This window comes from Rhinolophus hipposideros, assembly GCF_964194185.1.
Source record: "Rhinolophus hipposideros genome assembly, chromosome: 19".
NCBI classification, from domain to species: domain Eukaryota; kingdom Metazoa; phylum Chordata; class Mammalia; order Chiroptera; family Rhinolophidae; genus Rhinolophus; species Rhinolophus hipposideros.
Window position 1 is genome coordinate 22,712,939 of NC_138065.1, and position 16,400 is coordinate 22,729,338.

Below are 16,400 nucleotides of genomic sequence, written 5' to 3' on the forward strand. Positions count from 1 at the left end.
CTCATGGAGCATATTGGTACCACTTCCTTACATCAGCAGGACTTTTTGCTTATGAGAAATAAACTTCTGGTCTATTTATGCCACTACATTCTGCATTTTGTTACAGCTTAGGCTTTACCCTAAAATACATACCTGTAATATGCAAAAATGGCACTGCAAATTTTAATTTAATTTAATTGGTTACTTCTAGAAGAACAAATAAATGAAATTGAATCCTCACCTAATATAATACACATACAAAAAATAATTTTCTCATGTATTACAAATGTAAAATGCAAAACATTTTTAGAAGAAACATCTTTATGACCTGAGTCAGGACTTTTTAAATTAAAAAGAAACAAGAAACAAGAAATCTAACCATAGAAGAAAAGTAATGATAAATTCTACTACAAAGTGGCCACAAAAATCTCTACGAAGAAAAACTGTATCCCAACAACAGATGAGAACTTAAAATCCATTATTAAGCATTGATTTGCTTGAAAAATTACCACGAAAGACGTCCAGAAGAACAAGGGAAAAGTTAAAATGGATGGATAAAGAATGGGAACACATACTTTTCACTAGAATGGCAAAAGGAACTTGTGGCCATATTAAAACCCTACATGTTAATATTAACAACTTTTATTCCTCAAAAGACAGCACAAAGAAGTGATAAAGCAAGCTACAAACTAGGAGAGAATATTAGCAACACAACCAACAGAGAATCAGTAATTATATAATAATTGCAAAATCAGTTTAATTCAAATTTTTATTAGTCAAAAATACAAATAGGCTTTTCATAGAATTTCACAAAAGAAGAAACACTAATGGCCACAAACACGTTGTAGAGGGAAAAAAAAAAGATGTAACACCTAATTAATAACAGGACAAATAGAAAAACCAAAGATACTACACACTAGGCTGACAAAATTAAGAAATTTAACAATTAAGTGTTGATGAGGACCTGAAACAGCAAGAACCCTCCTGCACTATTAGTAAGAACAAAAATTCAAATACCCGATGTATCACAACTCTGTCAAGTTTAACATACTCTCCTTTGATATATACTTTCCAAAACTCTTGCATGTATGCACAAAGAAATAAGAACATATGTGTTCAGAGTAACATGTTTTCAAAATCAAAAACTACACAACCCAGATGTTCACCAACAGGAAGATAACTAAATCAGGATATTTTTACAGAATACTACATAGCAATGAGTATTATACTATACACAAAAATATGGCTAGTAGAAATACTACCAAATTAAAACAGAAGTCACGTCAAACATATGGGCATACTATTTTCATAAAAAACAAAAAAACACACATATAGAACAACATATTTTTGTCACATAGACGACAAAATCATAAAGATAAAAACATATTCATGGCAGTCACTACACACCAGGGTAGCAGGAGGAGAAAATGGAGCATATAAGCATTATGTAACAGTATTGATAACATTCATTATTATCAATTCCAAATACAAATTTAAAAAACTCAACCCCAAAAAATAGAAAATGTAAAAGCGAAGTTCTCCCCAGTCCAAAATTTATTATCCTTAAATTTCATAAAATTATTTCCAAATATTTACGTGTCTTTATTTTTAATATTCATACAAAACATACATCTACAAAATATTCTTGCTAAAATTTAAGCCAGAATCTGATCAAGACTCATCAAACTGCAATTTTACAGGAAATACAGATATGAGGAACATTTGAAACGACAACATAGAGGTATAATTAGCAAAAACAAAAAAGTGCAATTTTCTGAAAACTAAAAACTAGATGACCCAGTTTCCCTAACAAAGAAAATCAAGAAAAGCGGAGAAGGTAAATTGATGTATAGATACAGAGACTTAAAAGACATTAATCAACATATTCCCTTTCCTTGGTTCCTGATTCAAAAGGGAAAAAAATGAGACATTTTTGAGCAAACTGGGAAATTTTGACCATTGCTAGAGATTAGATAACATGAAGAAATTATTTTAAATTTTATTAGGTATAATAATGGTATCAATGTTATCTTCAAGAGACTGTATCTGTTAGAGATATTATACACACTGAGGCATTTGGGAATGATTATGATCTCTGAAATTTCCTTTGGTATTCTCCACCAGAAAAGAAAAAGAAGTGTACAGTTGACACTTGCACAGCTGACACGTGAACAATCAGGGATTGGGACACTAACCCCCTGCGCAGCCAAAATTCCATGTAAAACTTTTGACACCTCAAACACGTAAGTTGTCCCTCAGTATCCACAGAGCAGGTTGGTTCCAGGATCCTCCGCCAATACCAACATCTGCAGAGTCTCTAGTTCCCTATATAAAATGGTGTAGATCAATGTATACAGTCAGCCCTTTATATCTGCAGACTCCCAATGGACCAAAAACAGTGCAGGTATTTATGGAAAAACATTTCGCATACAAGTGGACCTGCACAGTTCAAATCCACTAGTTCAAAGGTGAACTGTATTATTATACCATTCACACACTACCGTATACCTTGAAAGCTTTACGATAGTTTTAAAAATGAAAGACATTGATTAAAAAAATTGAAGACACAAATAAATGTAAATATGTTCCATGCTAATGGATTAGAAGAATACCGTTAAAACATCCACACTAGCCAAAGTGATCGACAGATTCAATGCAATCCCAATCAAAATTCCAATAGCATTTTTCATAAAAGTTTATATGTTTAGGATTGTTTCAAAAAAACAATCCTAAAATTTGTATGGAACCATAAAAAACTCCAAATAGCCAAAGCAATCTTGAGAAAGAACAAAGACGGAGGCACTACATTCTGTTTAAAATACAGTACAGGGGTGGCTGGTTAGCTCAGTTGGTTAGAGCGTGATGCTAATAACACCAAGGTTGCCAGTTCAATCCCCGCATGGGCCACTGTGAGCTGCGCCCTCCTTAAAAACAATAGTAAAATAAATAAAATAAAATACAGTGCAAAGTTACAATAATCAAAATAGCATGGTACTGGCATTAAAAACAGACACACAGGTCAATGAAACAGAATAGGGAGTTCAGAAATAAACCCATGCCTCTATGGTCAATTAATTTACAACAAAGGAGGTTAAGAAAATAAAATAGACAGTAACTTCAATAAATGGTGTTGGGAAAACTAGACAGCCTCATGCAAAAAGAATGAAACTAGGCTGCTATCTTATACCATACACAAAAATCAACTCACAGTGGATTAAAAATTTAAATTTAAGACCTGAATCCATAAAACTCCTAAGAAAAAAGTAGGTGGTAAGCTCCTTGGCATTGATCTTAGTACTAAAGTTTTTGGATTTGACACCAAAAGCAAAGGCAACAAAAGCAAATATAAACAATTAGGACTACATCAAACTAAAAAGCTCTGGTATGGCAAAGAAAACCATCAATAAGATGAAAAGGCAACCTAAGGAAAAGAAGAAAATATTTGCAAATCATACATTTGGTAAGAGATTAATACCCAAAATATATAAAGAACTCATACAACGAAGGAAAAAAACAATCTGACTTAAAAAAAATGACAAAGGAAGTGAATAGACATTTTTACACAGAAGACATACAGATGGCCAACAAGTACAAAAAAGTGTTCATCGCTAATGAACATGTATGTTCATTACAGTGTACGTCGCTAGTCATCAGAGATGTCAATCAAAACCTTAATGAGGTATCACTTCACACCTGTTAGAATGGTTATTAGAATGACTACTATCACAAAGAGAAGAAATTAAGTGTTGGTAAGGATGTGGAGAAAAGGAAAGCCTTGTGTGCTGTTGGTAGAAATGTAAATTGGTGTATCCATGATAGAAAACAGTAGGTGGTTGCTCAAAAGAAAAAAAACAACAAAAAACTTTTTAAGTACAATTTTATGATCCAGAAATCCCATTTCCGGGTATTTATCTGAAGAAAATAAAAATACTATCTCAAAAAAATATCTGCACCTCCAGGTTCATTGCAGCATTATTTACAATAGCCAAGATATGAAGATAACCTGTGTCCTTCGACAGAAAATGGATAAAGAAAATGCAGTACACAGATACAATGGAATATTACTCACCCACAAAAAGGAAATCCTGCCATTGTGACAACAGGGATGGGTCTTGAGGGCATTACACTAAGCAAATTAAGTCAGACAGAAAATGACAAATGTCGTATGTCACTTTTATGTGGATATTTAAAAAAACAGAATTCATAAAAACAGGACAGATTGGTAGTGGCCAGAGACGGGATGGAGTGGAAGGCAGAATGGGCAAAATGGGTGAAGGTAGTTGAAAGGTACAAACTTGCCATTATAAGTTAAATGAGTCTTGGGGAATGTAACATACAGCATAGTGACTATTAGTTAATAATACTGTATTGTATGTTTGAAAGTTGTTAAGAGAGTATATCTGAAAAGTCCTAAATAAGAATTCTAATTATGTGTAGTGGTGATGTTAACTAAACCTGGCGCGCACACACACACACACCTCAAATCATTATGTTGTGCACTTGAAATTAATACAATGTTATGTCAACTATTTACCTCAATAAAAAGAAAAAGAACTCTTAAAAGTTAAAACCTGTTGCCAAAGGTACCAAATGATCTTTATCTTGAATGCATTTTTAACAAGAAAATAAACGAGTTCAGGATCTAATTTAAAAGTGGACAAGAAACAATAAATCTAGTGTGGGCACAAAAAGATAAAAACAGAAATTGGTAAATTATGTAACAAAAAAATGCAGTCTGTTTCTTTAAAAACACCATTAAAATAATGTCTCTGAAAAGAGGAAAAAAAAGGAAAATACAAATGTTCCGCATTAATAAAAAACATTTTTAAATGCTGTACTAACTTTGAGACATCTGTAACTATGTAAAACAGGTAATTTTCTAGAAAAATACTGAATAACGGAATAAACCAGTAACTTTGGAAGAACTATTTGTCAAAGAAGTATCCCTCTTTCAGTCCCCTACATATATATACATGGAAGAATAATGGGAAGCACATTCATCCTGATTAGCTTTGCTAAAATACTGGTGATTTATTTTTCTTTTTGCATTAAGCATTTAGTTTTCTGCATTAAGCATTTCTTTTATAATTAGAAAATATATCAAGGGGAAGAAAAAGGAAAATTCTTCAGAGAAATATTATAGTTCTCAGCCTGAGTTCAAATGTTATTTTATTAATAATGCAAATATAATGTTCCCCCAATTAACTTAGAAATTTAGTGCAATTATAATCAAAACCCAGTCTTCAAAGAACTTAAGCAACTGATCTTAAAAGACATACAGTATACAGTAAATGTCCAAACAATATTGAACAACAAAGTTGTGAAATTCACACTACAAGACTTACTGTGATGTTACACTAAATTAAGACAATGTGGTACTCATACAAGAATTAAACAATGAAAGAGAAAAGACAGCCCAGAAATATATAGGAAAATCTGACAGGCTGCAGATCAATGGAAAAAACATTAACTATTCAATGGAGCTGGTACTAAATTTGTTATGCATAGAAAATCATTAAACCTTTATCATACACTACACAAAAATTAAGTTCCAAATTAACAGGCTCTACATGTGAAAATCAAAATTTTAAATTTTCAAAATAAAACCCACAAGACTATAAAATCTCTTCAGTTAAAAAAAAAAAGATTCCTTGAAACAGAGACCTAAATGTGATGTTAAAATTTCCAACTTCTATTCATCCATGTAAAAAAAAGTCTAAGACAGGAAGAGATTACATGCAGCATGCATAACTAACAAAGCTTTACTATCAACAATACATAAAAACTTCGAGGAACCAATAAGAAAAAGATAAAAATTACATTAAGAAGAAAATGGACAGACTATATGAACAGGAATTTAAAAGAAGAAACATGAATGGCCAACTAAGAAAATAAATCGTTAATACTCAAGGAATTCAAACTAAAACAAGATACCATTCACACGTACAACATATGCACAACCATTAAAAAGTCCAACAATGCCAATTATCAGAGAAAATGTGGAGAAAAAGGAATTCTCATACACTAAGAATGGAGTATAAATTAGCACAACCATTTAAGAAAGCAACAAGCCAATATCCAATCCACTTGAAAATAGACACAACCTATAATCCAGCAATTCTGCTTCTAAACTCAAATCTTGACATATGAGGTGTGATCAGACATAGTGAATGTTTAAATAAATAAAAAAATGTATGACAGTAAAAGACACATTGCCATTAATCCTCCTCAAAATACTCCCCCGCACTTCAAACACATTTACCCACTGTTCTTACCATTTTCTTTTTTTTTTAAATTTATTGGGGTGACATTTGTTAGTAAAATTACATCAATTTCAGGTGTACAATTCTGTATTACATCATCTATAAATCCCACTGTGTGTTCACCAACCAAGTTCTTGCCACTTTCTAATAAAACAGTTCTGGAAGTCCTCTTTCATGTCTTTAGTTGCACTGTCGTGGCTGCCTTGATGTCCTGAATCATTTTGAATCTGGGGAAGAGCCAGAAGTTGCACAGTACCAGATCCGATGAACAAGGTGGATGAGGACATAACATAACATTTTTATTTGACAGAAATTGCCGTATACCAGAAGAGATGTGTGACATGGAGTGTTGTCAGGATGGAGGATTTACCGTACACTTTAAAACACACCTTCTCTCAAACCTAGCTCAAACCCCACTGCATAGAACAAGCTGAAACTTGTCACACACTGTTACTAAGGTTCGACACACTGCTTCCTGTATTGAAGATCCCTGCCTTTCCACTGGATGGCACTCGGCAGCAGCATTCACCGTATTTTGTCATCACAATAGAAAGGCTCCGTGTCACACATTCCATCTGGTACATGGCAATTTCTGTCAAATAAAAACACCATGGTATGTCCTCATCCACCTTATTCACAGGATCTGGTACTGTGAACCTTCTGGTTCTTCCCCAAAGTCAAAATGACCATGAAAGGTAAATGTTTTGAATTGATTCTGGACATCGAGGCAGCCATGAAAGCACAACTAAAGACACTCATGAAAGAGGACTTCAAGAACTGCTTCATAAAGTGGCGAGAACAACGGGATAAGAACAATGGGATAAGTGTGTTCAAAGCGAGGGGGAATATTTTGAGGAGGATTCATGGCAAAGTGTCTTTTACTGCAATAAATGTTTTTTTATTTAAACATTCACCATATTGTTTGATCACATCTTGTACAGTTGGTGACAGAGGAACAATAAAACAAAGTCTGTGCCCTCAAGGAGCATCTATGGTCTCAGTGTTTTTGAATCACCAGTTTCTAAGAAAGTTCTGTCATTAAGTGGACACACTATAGATGTGTGTAATTTGAAATCCTAATATAAATACCATAGCAAGTATTATGTAACATTTTAAGAAAAATCTAAATCTAAAAACCCAAGTTTTTAGTAACTAGCATACCTACCATGAACAACCACCTTCAACTATTACAAAAAAGTTAGGTTTAGCATTATTTCATTGTACTGATTTAAGAAAGTCAATGATGGTGAATTCAACAGCCATTATCACAACATAAACTACGCATTTAGCATTTTTATAACTAGTGCTTTCACAGTACTATTGAAACCCAACTTGAAAAGCTAACAACTTATTTTAACAAATAGGTCCTTTATTAACTGTCCAATTACATAAAGGCTTCATTTAATTAACTTACTAAAAAGAGAACGGGCTACAAATTTCACCATACTTAAAATGTGCATCCAAGAAGTTAACATTTTACCATATTGCATACCATCATTTATTATTCTGCATTCATTTCATGCATTTCTGTCTTCCAAAACAATAAGCCCATTATTTTGCAAGGATTTCACACTGGCAAAATAGTTAAGAGTATAGAAATGAAACCCCTGAAGTCAATTACAAATTACAAAGGATGTAAAAAAAATTTAAAGAAATGCAACAAACTTCAAAATTAAAAATTCACAAAATTCCTTTCTTGTTTTATAGTCTCATTGAACTACACAAAAATCAATGAGAATCAACTACATCAAATTTATAAAGGCAATGAAAAGTGAAATTTAAACATATTCTACAGGCAAAATGAAATTATAGCACTTAATAAATATATATGCTCAAAATTATACGAAAGTCAAAAAATAATACTCTAAAAAAAGTAACTACAACGCACATGAATCAATTTTCTTTTCATACAGTTATAACAAAAGAAATTAAGATGATCATTAAAATAGGTCACATATACAAAGAAGCAGTTCACAGGAAAAGAAATATAGTCAAATTTTTCAAATCTCACCCTTCAAAATATAAATTAAAAAACACCTTAAGCATAAAATTAGCTGATATTCCATTTTTATAAAACCCGAACTGGCAAGGGTATGAAAAAACAGACACTCCCAAACACAGTTGTGGAAAACAAATGCCTTTTGCCATTGTGGTTTTCATAAATTTTTAACTAAACTTCAATGACACAGCATTATTACTTCTATTTTAAATATTTCCACACTTTTTAAGTGCTAACAGAGTCAAACCAAAATGTCTATCAGTGTAGGAACTAAATTGTGGTGTCAAGCAACTACATTGTGGTGCATCCATTTAACAAAGAATGAATTGAATCTTTAACTGCAAAGACCATGTAATTTAAAGAAAAAAAGTGGAGTTCTGCTTCCAGCCAAGATGGTATTATGTAGACTGTTACAAGAAGGAGGGAGGGAGGGAGGGAGGGAGGGAGGGAGGGAGGGAGGGAGGGAGGGGAAAAAAAAAATCACATAAAATATATAGAACAATGGTTTTCAAGACTGCTGGACACCAGACAATGATGGACAATGATTCCCAAGAGTCAGAAAACAAATGAGGTCAAGTCCATGATCACCCCAGTTTACTCTCTTGAAACAAAGTCCAGGCCATGGCACAGCTCAGATGGGAAAACTGGGCCAAACTTCAAAAAGTTCAAAACTTCAAAACCTCCCTGAGTTGAGAAAGAGCCAGAGTCCAGAAACCAAAGCAACTAAAATTTGTATGGCAGAGTACCAAAGAAAGAACTGCAGAGAGAACTCCAGAATCTGCAGATAATCCCACCGGTGCCCATACACGTACGTAACTACAACATGGGGAATGTAGAAGATATTTTTACTTTAATCTTTTAAAAAGATAATTGGTTGTTTAAACAAAAAGAATGTAGTAGGATTTAAAAGATATGTAGGAGTAAAATGTAAGATAACAATAGCACAAACACCAAAAGGGCAGAAGTAATATTCACATGTTACATGTAAAGAGACACAAACACTCCTTGAGAAAAGGCCGTGGTAAGTTAGAACTGTATACTATAAATCCTAAAACAGCCACCAATATAACAAAACAGTTAAAAGCTAATCAGCTAACGAGATAAAATAAAATTAAAATATCCAAAATAAAGCAGAAAGAAAAAAGGGAACAAAAAACACAAGGGACAAATAGAAAACAAGCAGCAAAGTGGTAGTTTTAAATTAACTGTATCAGTAATAATATTAAATGTGTACAGGCTTAACCAAAAGAAGATGGTGCAAGACTGGATTTAAAAATCAACTCACCATTTTATACTGTCTACAAGAAATACACTTTAAGGACACAAAGAGGTTGAAAGTAAAAAAATGGAAAAAGATATACCATGTGAACTCTATTTGAAAGAAAGCTAAGATAGCTGTATTGATATCAGAAAAAGCACTTTTAAAGCAAAGAATATTACCAGACGTAAAAATGGTCACTGCATAAGAATAAAAGAGCCAATGAATGTATCAAGAGGATATATTAATCCTGAACATTTGTGTACTAATAATAAAACTTGAAAAACACAAAGCAAAAACTGGTAGAACTCTAAAAGAAAAATAGATAAATGCACAGTATAGATTTCAATAGCCTTTTCTAAGTGATAGAATAGACAGAAAATCAGGAAGGATAGAGATCACTTGAATGATACTATCAGTAAACATGACCTAATCGACATTTATAGAATATACCACTCAACAGCAGAATTTGCATCCCTATTACCTCTCGCACACTGATAAGGAAAAAGACACAAATTACCAATATCAAGAACAAGAGAGGTGACATCACTACAAATTCCACACATATCAAAAGGATTAGAAAGTACTATCATGAACAACTCTATACAACTAAATTCAGCAACTTAGCTGAAATGGACTAATTCTAGAAAAGAAAAATTACCAAAGCTCACTCAAGAAGAAATAGATAACCTGAATAGTCCTATATCTATTAAATAAATTGAAACATGTAGTTTAAACCCTTGCAAAGAAAACAAACACCAGGCCCACACAGCTTCACAGGTGAATTGTACCAAACATTTAAGAAATAATATCATTTAGGATGCTCACGCTAATATTAGGAACAAAGTAAAGACACCTGTTCTCATCATTTTTATTCAACATTGTAACTAGATACCACAGGCAAGAAAAACTGCCATACAGAAAAGAAAAAGATTAACAGTCTATGTAAAAATCTAAAGGTGTCTACAAAAAATGCTATTAGATCTAATAGGTGAGTTTGGCAAAGGTGTGCAATACAAGAGCAAAATGCAAAAAGAATTTGTATTTCTAATATAACTAGAAATTGAATGTTTTAAATATTTAACAGCACCAAAAATAACTAAATAGGGATAAATCTGACAAAAAATATACAAAATCTGTACACTGAAAGAAATTAGAGATCTAAGTAACTGGAGAGATATGTGTTCTTGGGTGAGAAAACTTGATACTGTTCATTTATCAATTTTCCATCAATTGCTCTATAGATTCAAATTAATTCCAATAAAATCCCAGCAGGCTTTTTAAATAGGAACTGGGTCATGAAAATGTAAAGAACCCAGAAGAGCCAAACAACTTTGAAAAAGAACTAAGTTCTACTTGATTTCAAGACTTAACATAAAACTTCAGTAATTAAAACAGTTATGTTTTTGGCTTTGTGATAAACAAAGTAATAAATAAAAATGGGTCAGTGGAAAAGAATACAATACAGAAATAGAATCATACATACATACATAACTGATTTTTGACAAAGGTGCTAAGGCAATTCAATGGAGAAAGGAATAGCCTTTTCAACACATCGTGCTGGAAAAGTAGATGTCCACAACCAAAATCAAAAAGTTGATTCATACTTTGTACCATATTTTTAAAATTAACTCAAAGACTTAAATGCAAAACCAAAAACTTTACATTTTTATTAGGAAAAAAGGAGAAAATATTTGTGACCCTGTGTTAGGCAAAGATGGCTTAGGTATGCCACCAAAAAGGTGATCCATACAAGAAAACTAGTAAGCTCAAGTTCAGATTTTAAAACTGCTGCTGTTCAAGACACTGTTGAGAATGAAAACAAAAGTGACAGAAAATATTCTGATAAAAGACTTGTAACCAGATTGAACACTTCCCAAAACTTGGTAATAAATAACCCAATTTAAAAAGTGGGCAAGAGATTTAAACAGACAATTCACCCAAGAAAATATACATCTGGCAAGAAGCAAATGAAGACATACTACGTCAAAGACATTAGAGAAATGCAAATTAAAACCGTTTAAGATTACCACCTCATACTCACCTGAATGTCATAAAAGACAGGTAACAACATGCATTGGAGAGGATGTGGGTGGACTGGAAATCTCACACCCTGCTGGTGGCTATGTAATATGGTACAACCACTTTGGAAAACAGTTTGCAGTTCCTTAAAAAGCTAAAGATATGCCTACCATATGTTCCAGCCATTCCAATGATAGGTATTTCCCCAACAGAATTGAAAGCATATGTTCACACAAAGACTTGCACAAGAATGTTCACAGCAGCTTTATTTATAAGAGCCCCAACATCCCAAATGTCCATCAAGAGTTGAATGAGTAAACAAGGCATACAATGTAAGTAACAAAAATGGACTATTGATATACAACATAGGTGAATCTCAAAATAATTAAGTGGAATGAAATAAGCCAGACCAAAAAAAGGTAGATATTGTATAATTCCATTTATTTAAAACTCTAAAAAAAATGCAAACTAATCTATAGTGACAGAAAGATCAGTGGTTGCTTGGAGAAAGAAGGCAGATGAGAGGGATTACAAAAGGACAAAATGATACTTTTGAGGGTGATAGATGTTCATTATACTGATTTTGGTAATGGTTTCAAAGTGTATGCATATGTGAAAACAATGTATACTTAAATATGGGTAGCTTATATCAAATATCTCAATAAAGCTGTTTTTTCCCCCAAGGCAAGGCAAGATACGGGCCAGCAGACATGGCATGAGTCCATTTGAGTAAATAAACAAGGACACTTATGTGTGGTAAATATAAACTAATAATTTCAGTACTGAATGCACCAGAAATATTTTACCATAATCACCTACCTACACCTAAGAAATAGGACTGGGAATCAGTGAGAAATACTTTGCACTAAATTTTTAACCACGCATATTACTTTTATTTTTAAAAGTGTATGAAATCTTTAATTGTACATAGGTCTGACAGCAAAACAAAAATTTTAACCACCATCCTAGAAAATTATATAAAACATAACTTTATTATTTTATATTAAACAACGGGGTAAAAATGGTTAGCAATTATTTTGATAATCATTTTCTCCTCAAACTACTAATACAGAAAACTGGCAAAACCAATAAATCCTATTTGAACACTCTTCTAGAAGAGTCTCATTTCTCTCTGCCTTCTCATTCTGGGTCTTGTCGAGTTCTCTCCTCATCCGTTAGTAGGGGAAAACTCAGATAGGTATCATTTATTCTTTTACAAAATTCACTTTCAGAGGATATTTGTTTGGATAGTAACTACAATATCTACATCTTGCACTCTTAACTATTCCTCATTTCACATCAACTTAGAAAACATCACTGCCAAATAATATTAACTTACCCCCAAACTACATAATACGAACTTGACAAATAAGTTTATGTATTAAAGCATGGACAAGTATTTGGTTCACTGTAAGGCAGAGGGCAGAAAACATAAAATATCTCTAAAAGTATTCTAAAAACTATCACACTGCTATAGATGAAATTTTAAAATTCTAAAATATGTTTTCAACAGTCGGCATCACTGGACAAAGCACACAGCCTCTCAAGACTACTCACACACTTGAAAGGGGAAAAGTATCATTGCATCCCACAGGTATCTGAGTACAGTAAGTCCTCATTTAACATCACTGACAGGTCTGCAACTTTAAGCAAAACAACGTATATAACAAAACCAATTTTGCCAAAGACTAAAACTGATATAAAGAAGAGTTATAACAAAACTACGTTATTTGAGGACTTGATGTACTACGCTTGGAAGATGTCGTGCCAAGCTTGGAAAATATACGGCAAAAATCATGCCCTATATAGGGCAGATAGGCTTACAAACACAAAATTGTAATACATCATGATGTTAAAACGTTCTAGAATTCAAGGAAATGAAAGACCTACTCATTTGAACTAAGGTTTAAAGAATGAGTAGTTCTCCTGGCCAAAAAGTGATTATGAGAAAAGATTCCAAACGATCTCTATCTTAAGGCCTATCTTCCTTTAGTAGAAAGACAAACCAGTCGGCTGACTAAAATTTGAAGCTAATTGCCCGAACAAGTTTTTTTATTGTTTTAAGGATCAGGGTAACTGATTTAAAAAGTGGCTTAATATTGGCAAAACTATCTTAGTTTTCATAAGACAAAAAAATAAAAAGCTTATCTTAAAAGTAAAATTTTATGATTTACATCAAATCACTTATCTGCCCACTTAAAAGCTTAATTTCCCCTCAGACAACTGGGGTACCATTTTATATTCACACCTAAGAGTATTTTTAATTCCTTGAACACTATTCACCCCTGCTTTAAAATGTTATTCTCACAGACTACCTTTCTAGAAAAACGTATGGTTATCTATTTAAGTTCTAAACTACCATATATAACTTTAAAAATGAAACACGGGCCGGCCCAGTGGCTCAGGCGGTTAGAGCTCCATGCTCCTAACTCCGAAGGCTGCCGGTTCGATTCCCACATGGGCCAGCGGGCTCTCAACAAAAAAAAGGCAAAAAAAAAAAAAAAAAATTAAACACTTGACACTTGCGTTTTGTTAGCTGTATTATAGTTTTCAAAAGCTATATGAAAAGTTCCATTAATGATGTTAATAGCAGATTCACCAATCCAGTTTCCATTTGTTTCAATCTTTTCCTACCTTCACACCAACTGCAACCTCAGTGACAATTCTGTGAAGAAGAACAAAAAGAAAAGTTTCAACCTCCTGTTATTCTAATAGTCATTGTTCAAAACTTTTTAGGGTAGTTCATCATTCATAAATCTTCCACTCAAGAGGCAGATAAAAAATACACAGGTCAGTGACACTCCTTTGTACTATCATCAACTTGGTTTTCTAGACTTTCAAAGGTGAAACAAAATTCACTATACTTACAGTATTTTGAAACACTTTAAATGGCAAAAAGAACAAAACCCCAAACATTATGCCATTTCTACAAAGCTAGTACAATTAGGTTAATAATTTAAAATTTAAATCAACTCTAATAATCTTGAAAGAAATCAAGAAACATGAATTTCACACCACGTTTTGACATCAGTATTTCCACGTTGATCTAGGGGGAATGCTGCACTTCTCTGGATTTTTGTTTCCTCAGGAAAATAATCCCTAGATAACCTCTAGGATAAATTTTTAAGTTTTGTTACTGTCCTGTTAACTTTTATGTGATCTTCACTTAGTATCTTTTAAAAACACCAAACTCCAGATACTTAAACTCCTTTTTTACTTCTGATTAGTCGAATGCTGTTGATTATAATAAATGTACTTTTTAAATGACGCTTACCATCCCACACGGGCTGAATAAGGCAGATTTTGGCCCTAAAGGGTGCCTCCTTTCTGACAGTTAAATTATGACTGAGGCTGCAGACGTGGAGCACTCAGTACTTGGGAGACCCTGGCCACAGCATTTGCCTCACCTCACTCAGCATCATTCTATCTCCATTCGGCCTTTCAAAGATGTAGCAGGGTCTAGTTTTTTGCAGCTGTTTTGTTTTTCCCAAAACTGGTCAAAGTATCTAAAAAGATGGCCCTGTGTTGACTATCTGCTCTTTTCTGCCATGACTGTTGGCCTTTGCCCATGTGACTGATGCCGACCGCAAACACTTCGTGTTTTAGATAATTTAGTTTCTGGGCCCTCGCGCCAAACCTGGAAGATTCTCAGGCCCCACAAAAAGGCAGTTTTCCGGCCTCCCGCCCCCACCACCAGACTCCAGTGAAAACAAAGGAGTATGACATCCGCCCTCCCCCTCCCTTCCCCGCACGCTTCCCCGCCCCCTCCCCAGCGGCTCCCACTCGCTTCAGCGGCTGCTCCCGCCACTCGCATATCCCCAACCCGGGCGGGCAGAGCGGCGAGAGGCAGCTGGCGGGCACAAGAGGCCTGTTCCCTTCGCCCCCAGGTTTCCCCTAGGCCTCCCTCTCCAGCCGCCACACTCGCCGCTCTCCCGGGTCCGGGTCCCAGGTTACTGATCGAAATGGCTCCGGGAGGGGGCAGGGCCAGCGAGTCGCTCCGGTGCTCGCCCCATCCCCCGCCGCTGCCCGCTGCCCTCTGGAGTCGTCACCCGCCGTCCCCCGGGGCCCCCCCAGCTTCAGAGCCCCTTTCTCCCCGTTTTCGCCACCAGAGCCGCCGGAGAAGCGGCGGGAGGGGTGTGTGCGATGGGGCGGGGGTGGGTAACGGCAGCCCGGCCCTGAGAGGGGCCGCTGGGGAATCCCCGCTCGCCCGAAGCACGGGCCGCAGGGGGCCCGACTCCCCGCTCACACACCTCCTTGCCAGCCCCGCTACCTACCCGTCCATCGCCGAACCGGACAAAGGTTCGCTCACAGGAACCGAGCCACGCAGCCAGCCAGACACACAAGCGGCGAGAAAATGGCGACCAGGGCTCGACGGAAATTGCCGAAGGTGCCGGAGCGAACGGGGCTGCGCTCGGCGGAAAGAGCCGAACGCGCCGGCGCCCGACTGCGGGAGGCGCGCGGCGGCCGCGGGGACGAGGGGGAGTGGGCGCCTCCTCCGCCACGGCCTCGGCTGCCACGCTCGGGGCGCTCCGCCTCCGGGGGCAGGCCTGCACCTGCGGGGCACGGCGCCCTGGTTCATTTTGCACGGTCACCTGAGAAAGCCCCGGTGGACCTCCTGGGGCGGCGTGGGGGGTACACCTCCACACCCCCGCCCCGGGCTTCGGGAGGGTGGGCGGTGGACTGCAGGACTGCCCCCACTTTTCGCCTCATATCCCAACTTGGCTACCCTCGACCACGTGGATCAGGGAAAACAGATATAACTTTCCTCCTATGCTCTCTTGTATTTGCAGACCCTCCCCATCCTCTAAAGCAAAGCAAAACAAAACAACCACTTTGCCTCAGGAAACACGACCACTGCCTAATGAAAGCAATTCTTTCC

At 35.8% G+C, this 16,400-nt stretch overlaps 1 protein-coding gene across 4 annotated transcripts in view; it reads right to left on the reverse strand.

Moving 5' to 3' along the window:
* Positions 1–16,032, reverse strand: part of PTBP2 (polypyrimidine tract binding protein 2) — a 69,994-nt gene extending 53,962 nt beyond the window's left edge. For 3 of the 4 annotated variants that reach the window (XM_081025571.1, XM_081025570.1, XM_081025569.1), the window contains exons 1-2: positions 15,796–15,907; positions 14,156–14,186 (exon numbers count right to left, since the gene is read on the reverse strand). In XM_081025571.1, the coding sequence (XP_080881697.1) occupies positions 14,156–14,186; positions 15,796–15,803 (39 nt within the window). In that variant the 5' untranslated portion in view covers positions 15,804–15,907. Of the gene's footprint in view, positions 1–14,155; positions 14,187–15,795 lie in introns of all 4 variants that reach the window. The other variant, XM_081025568.1, reaches the window with a different exon arrangement.
* Between the last annotated feature and the right edge of the window lie 368 nt (positions 16,033–16,400).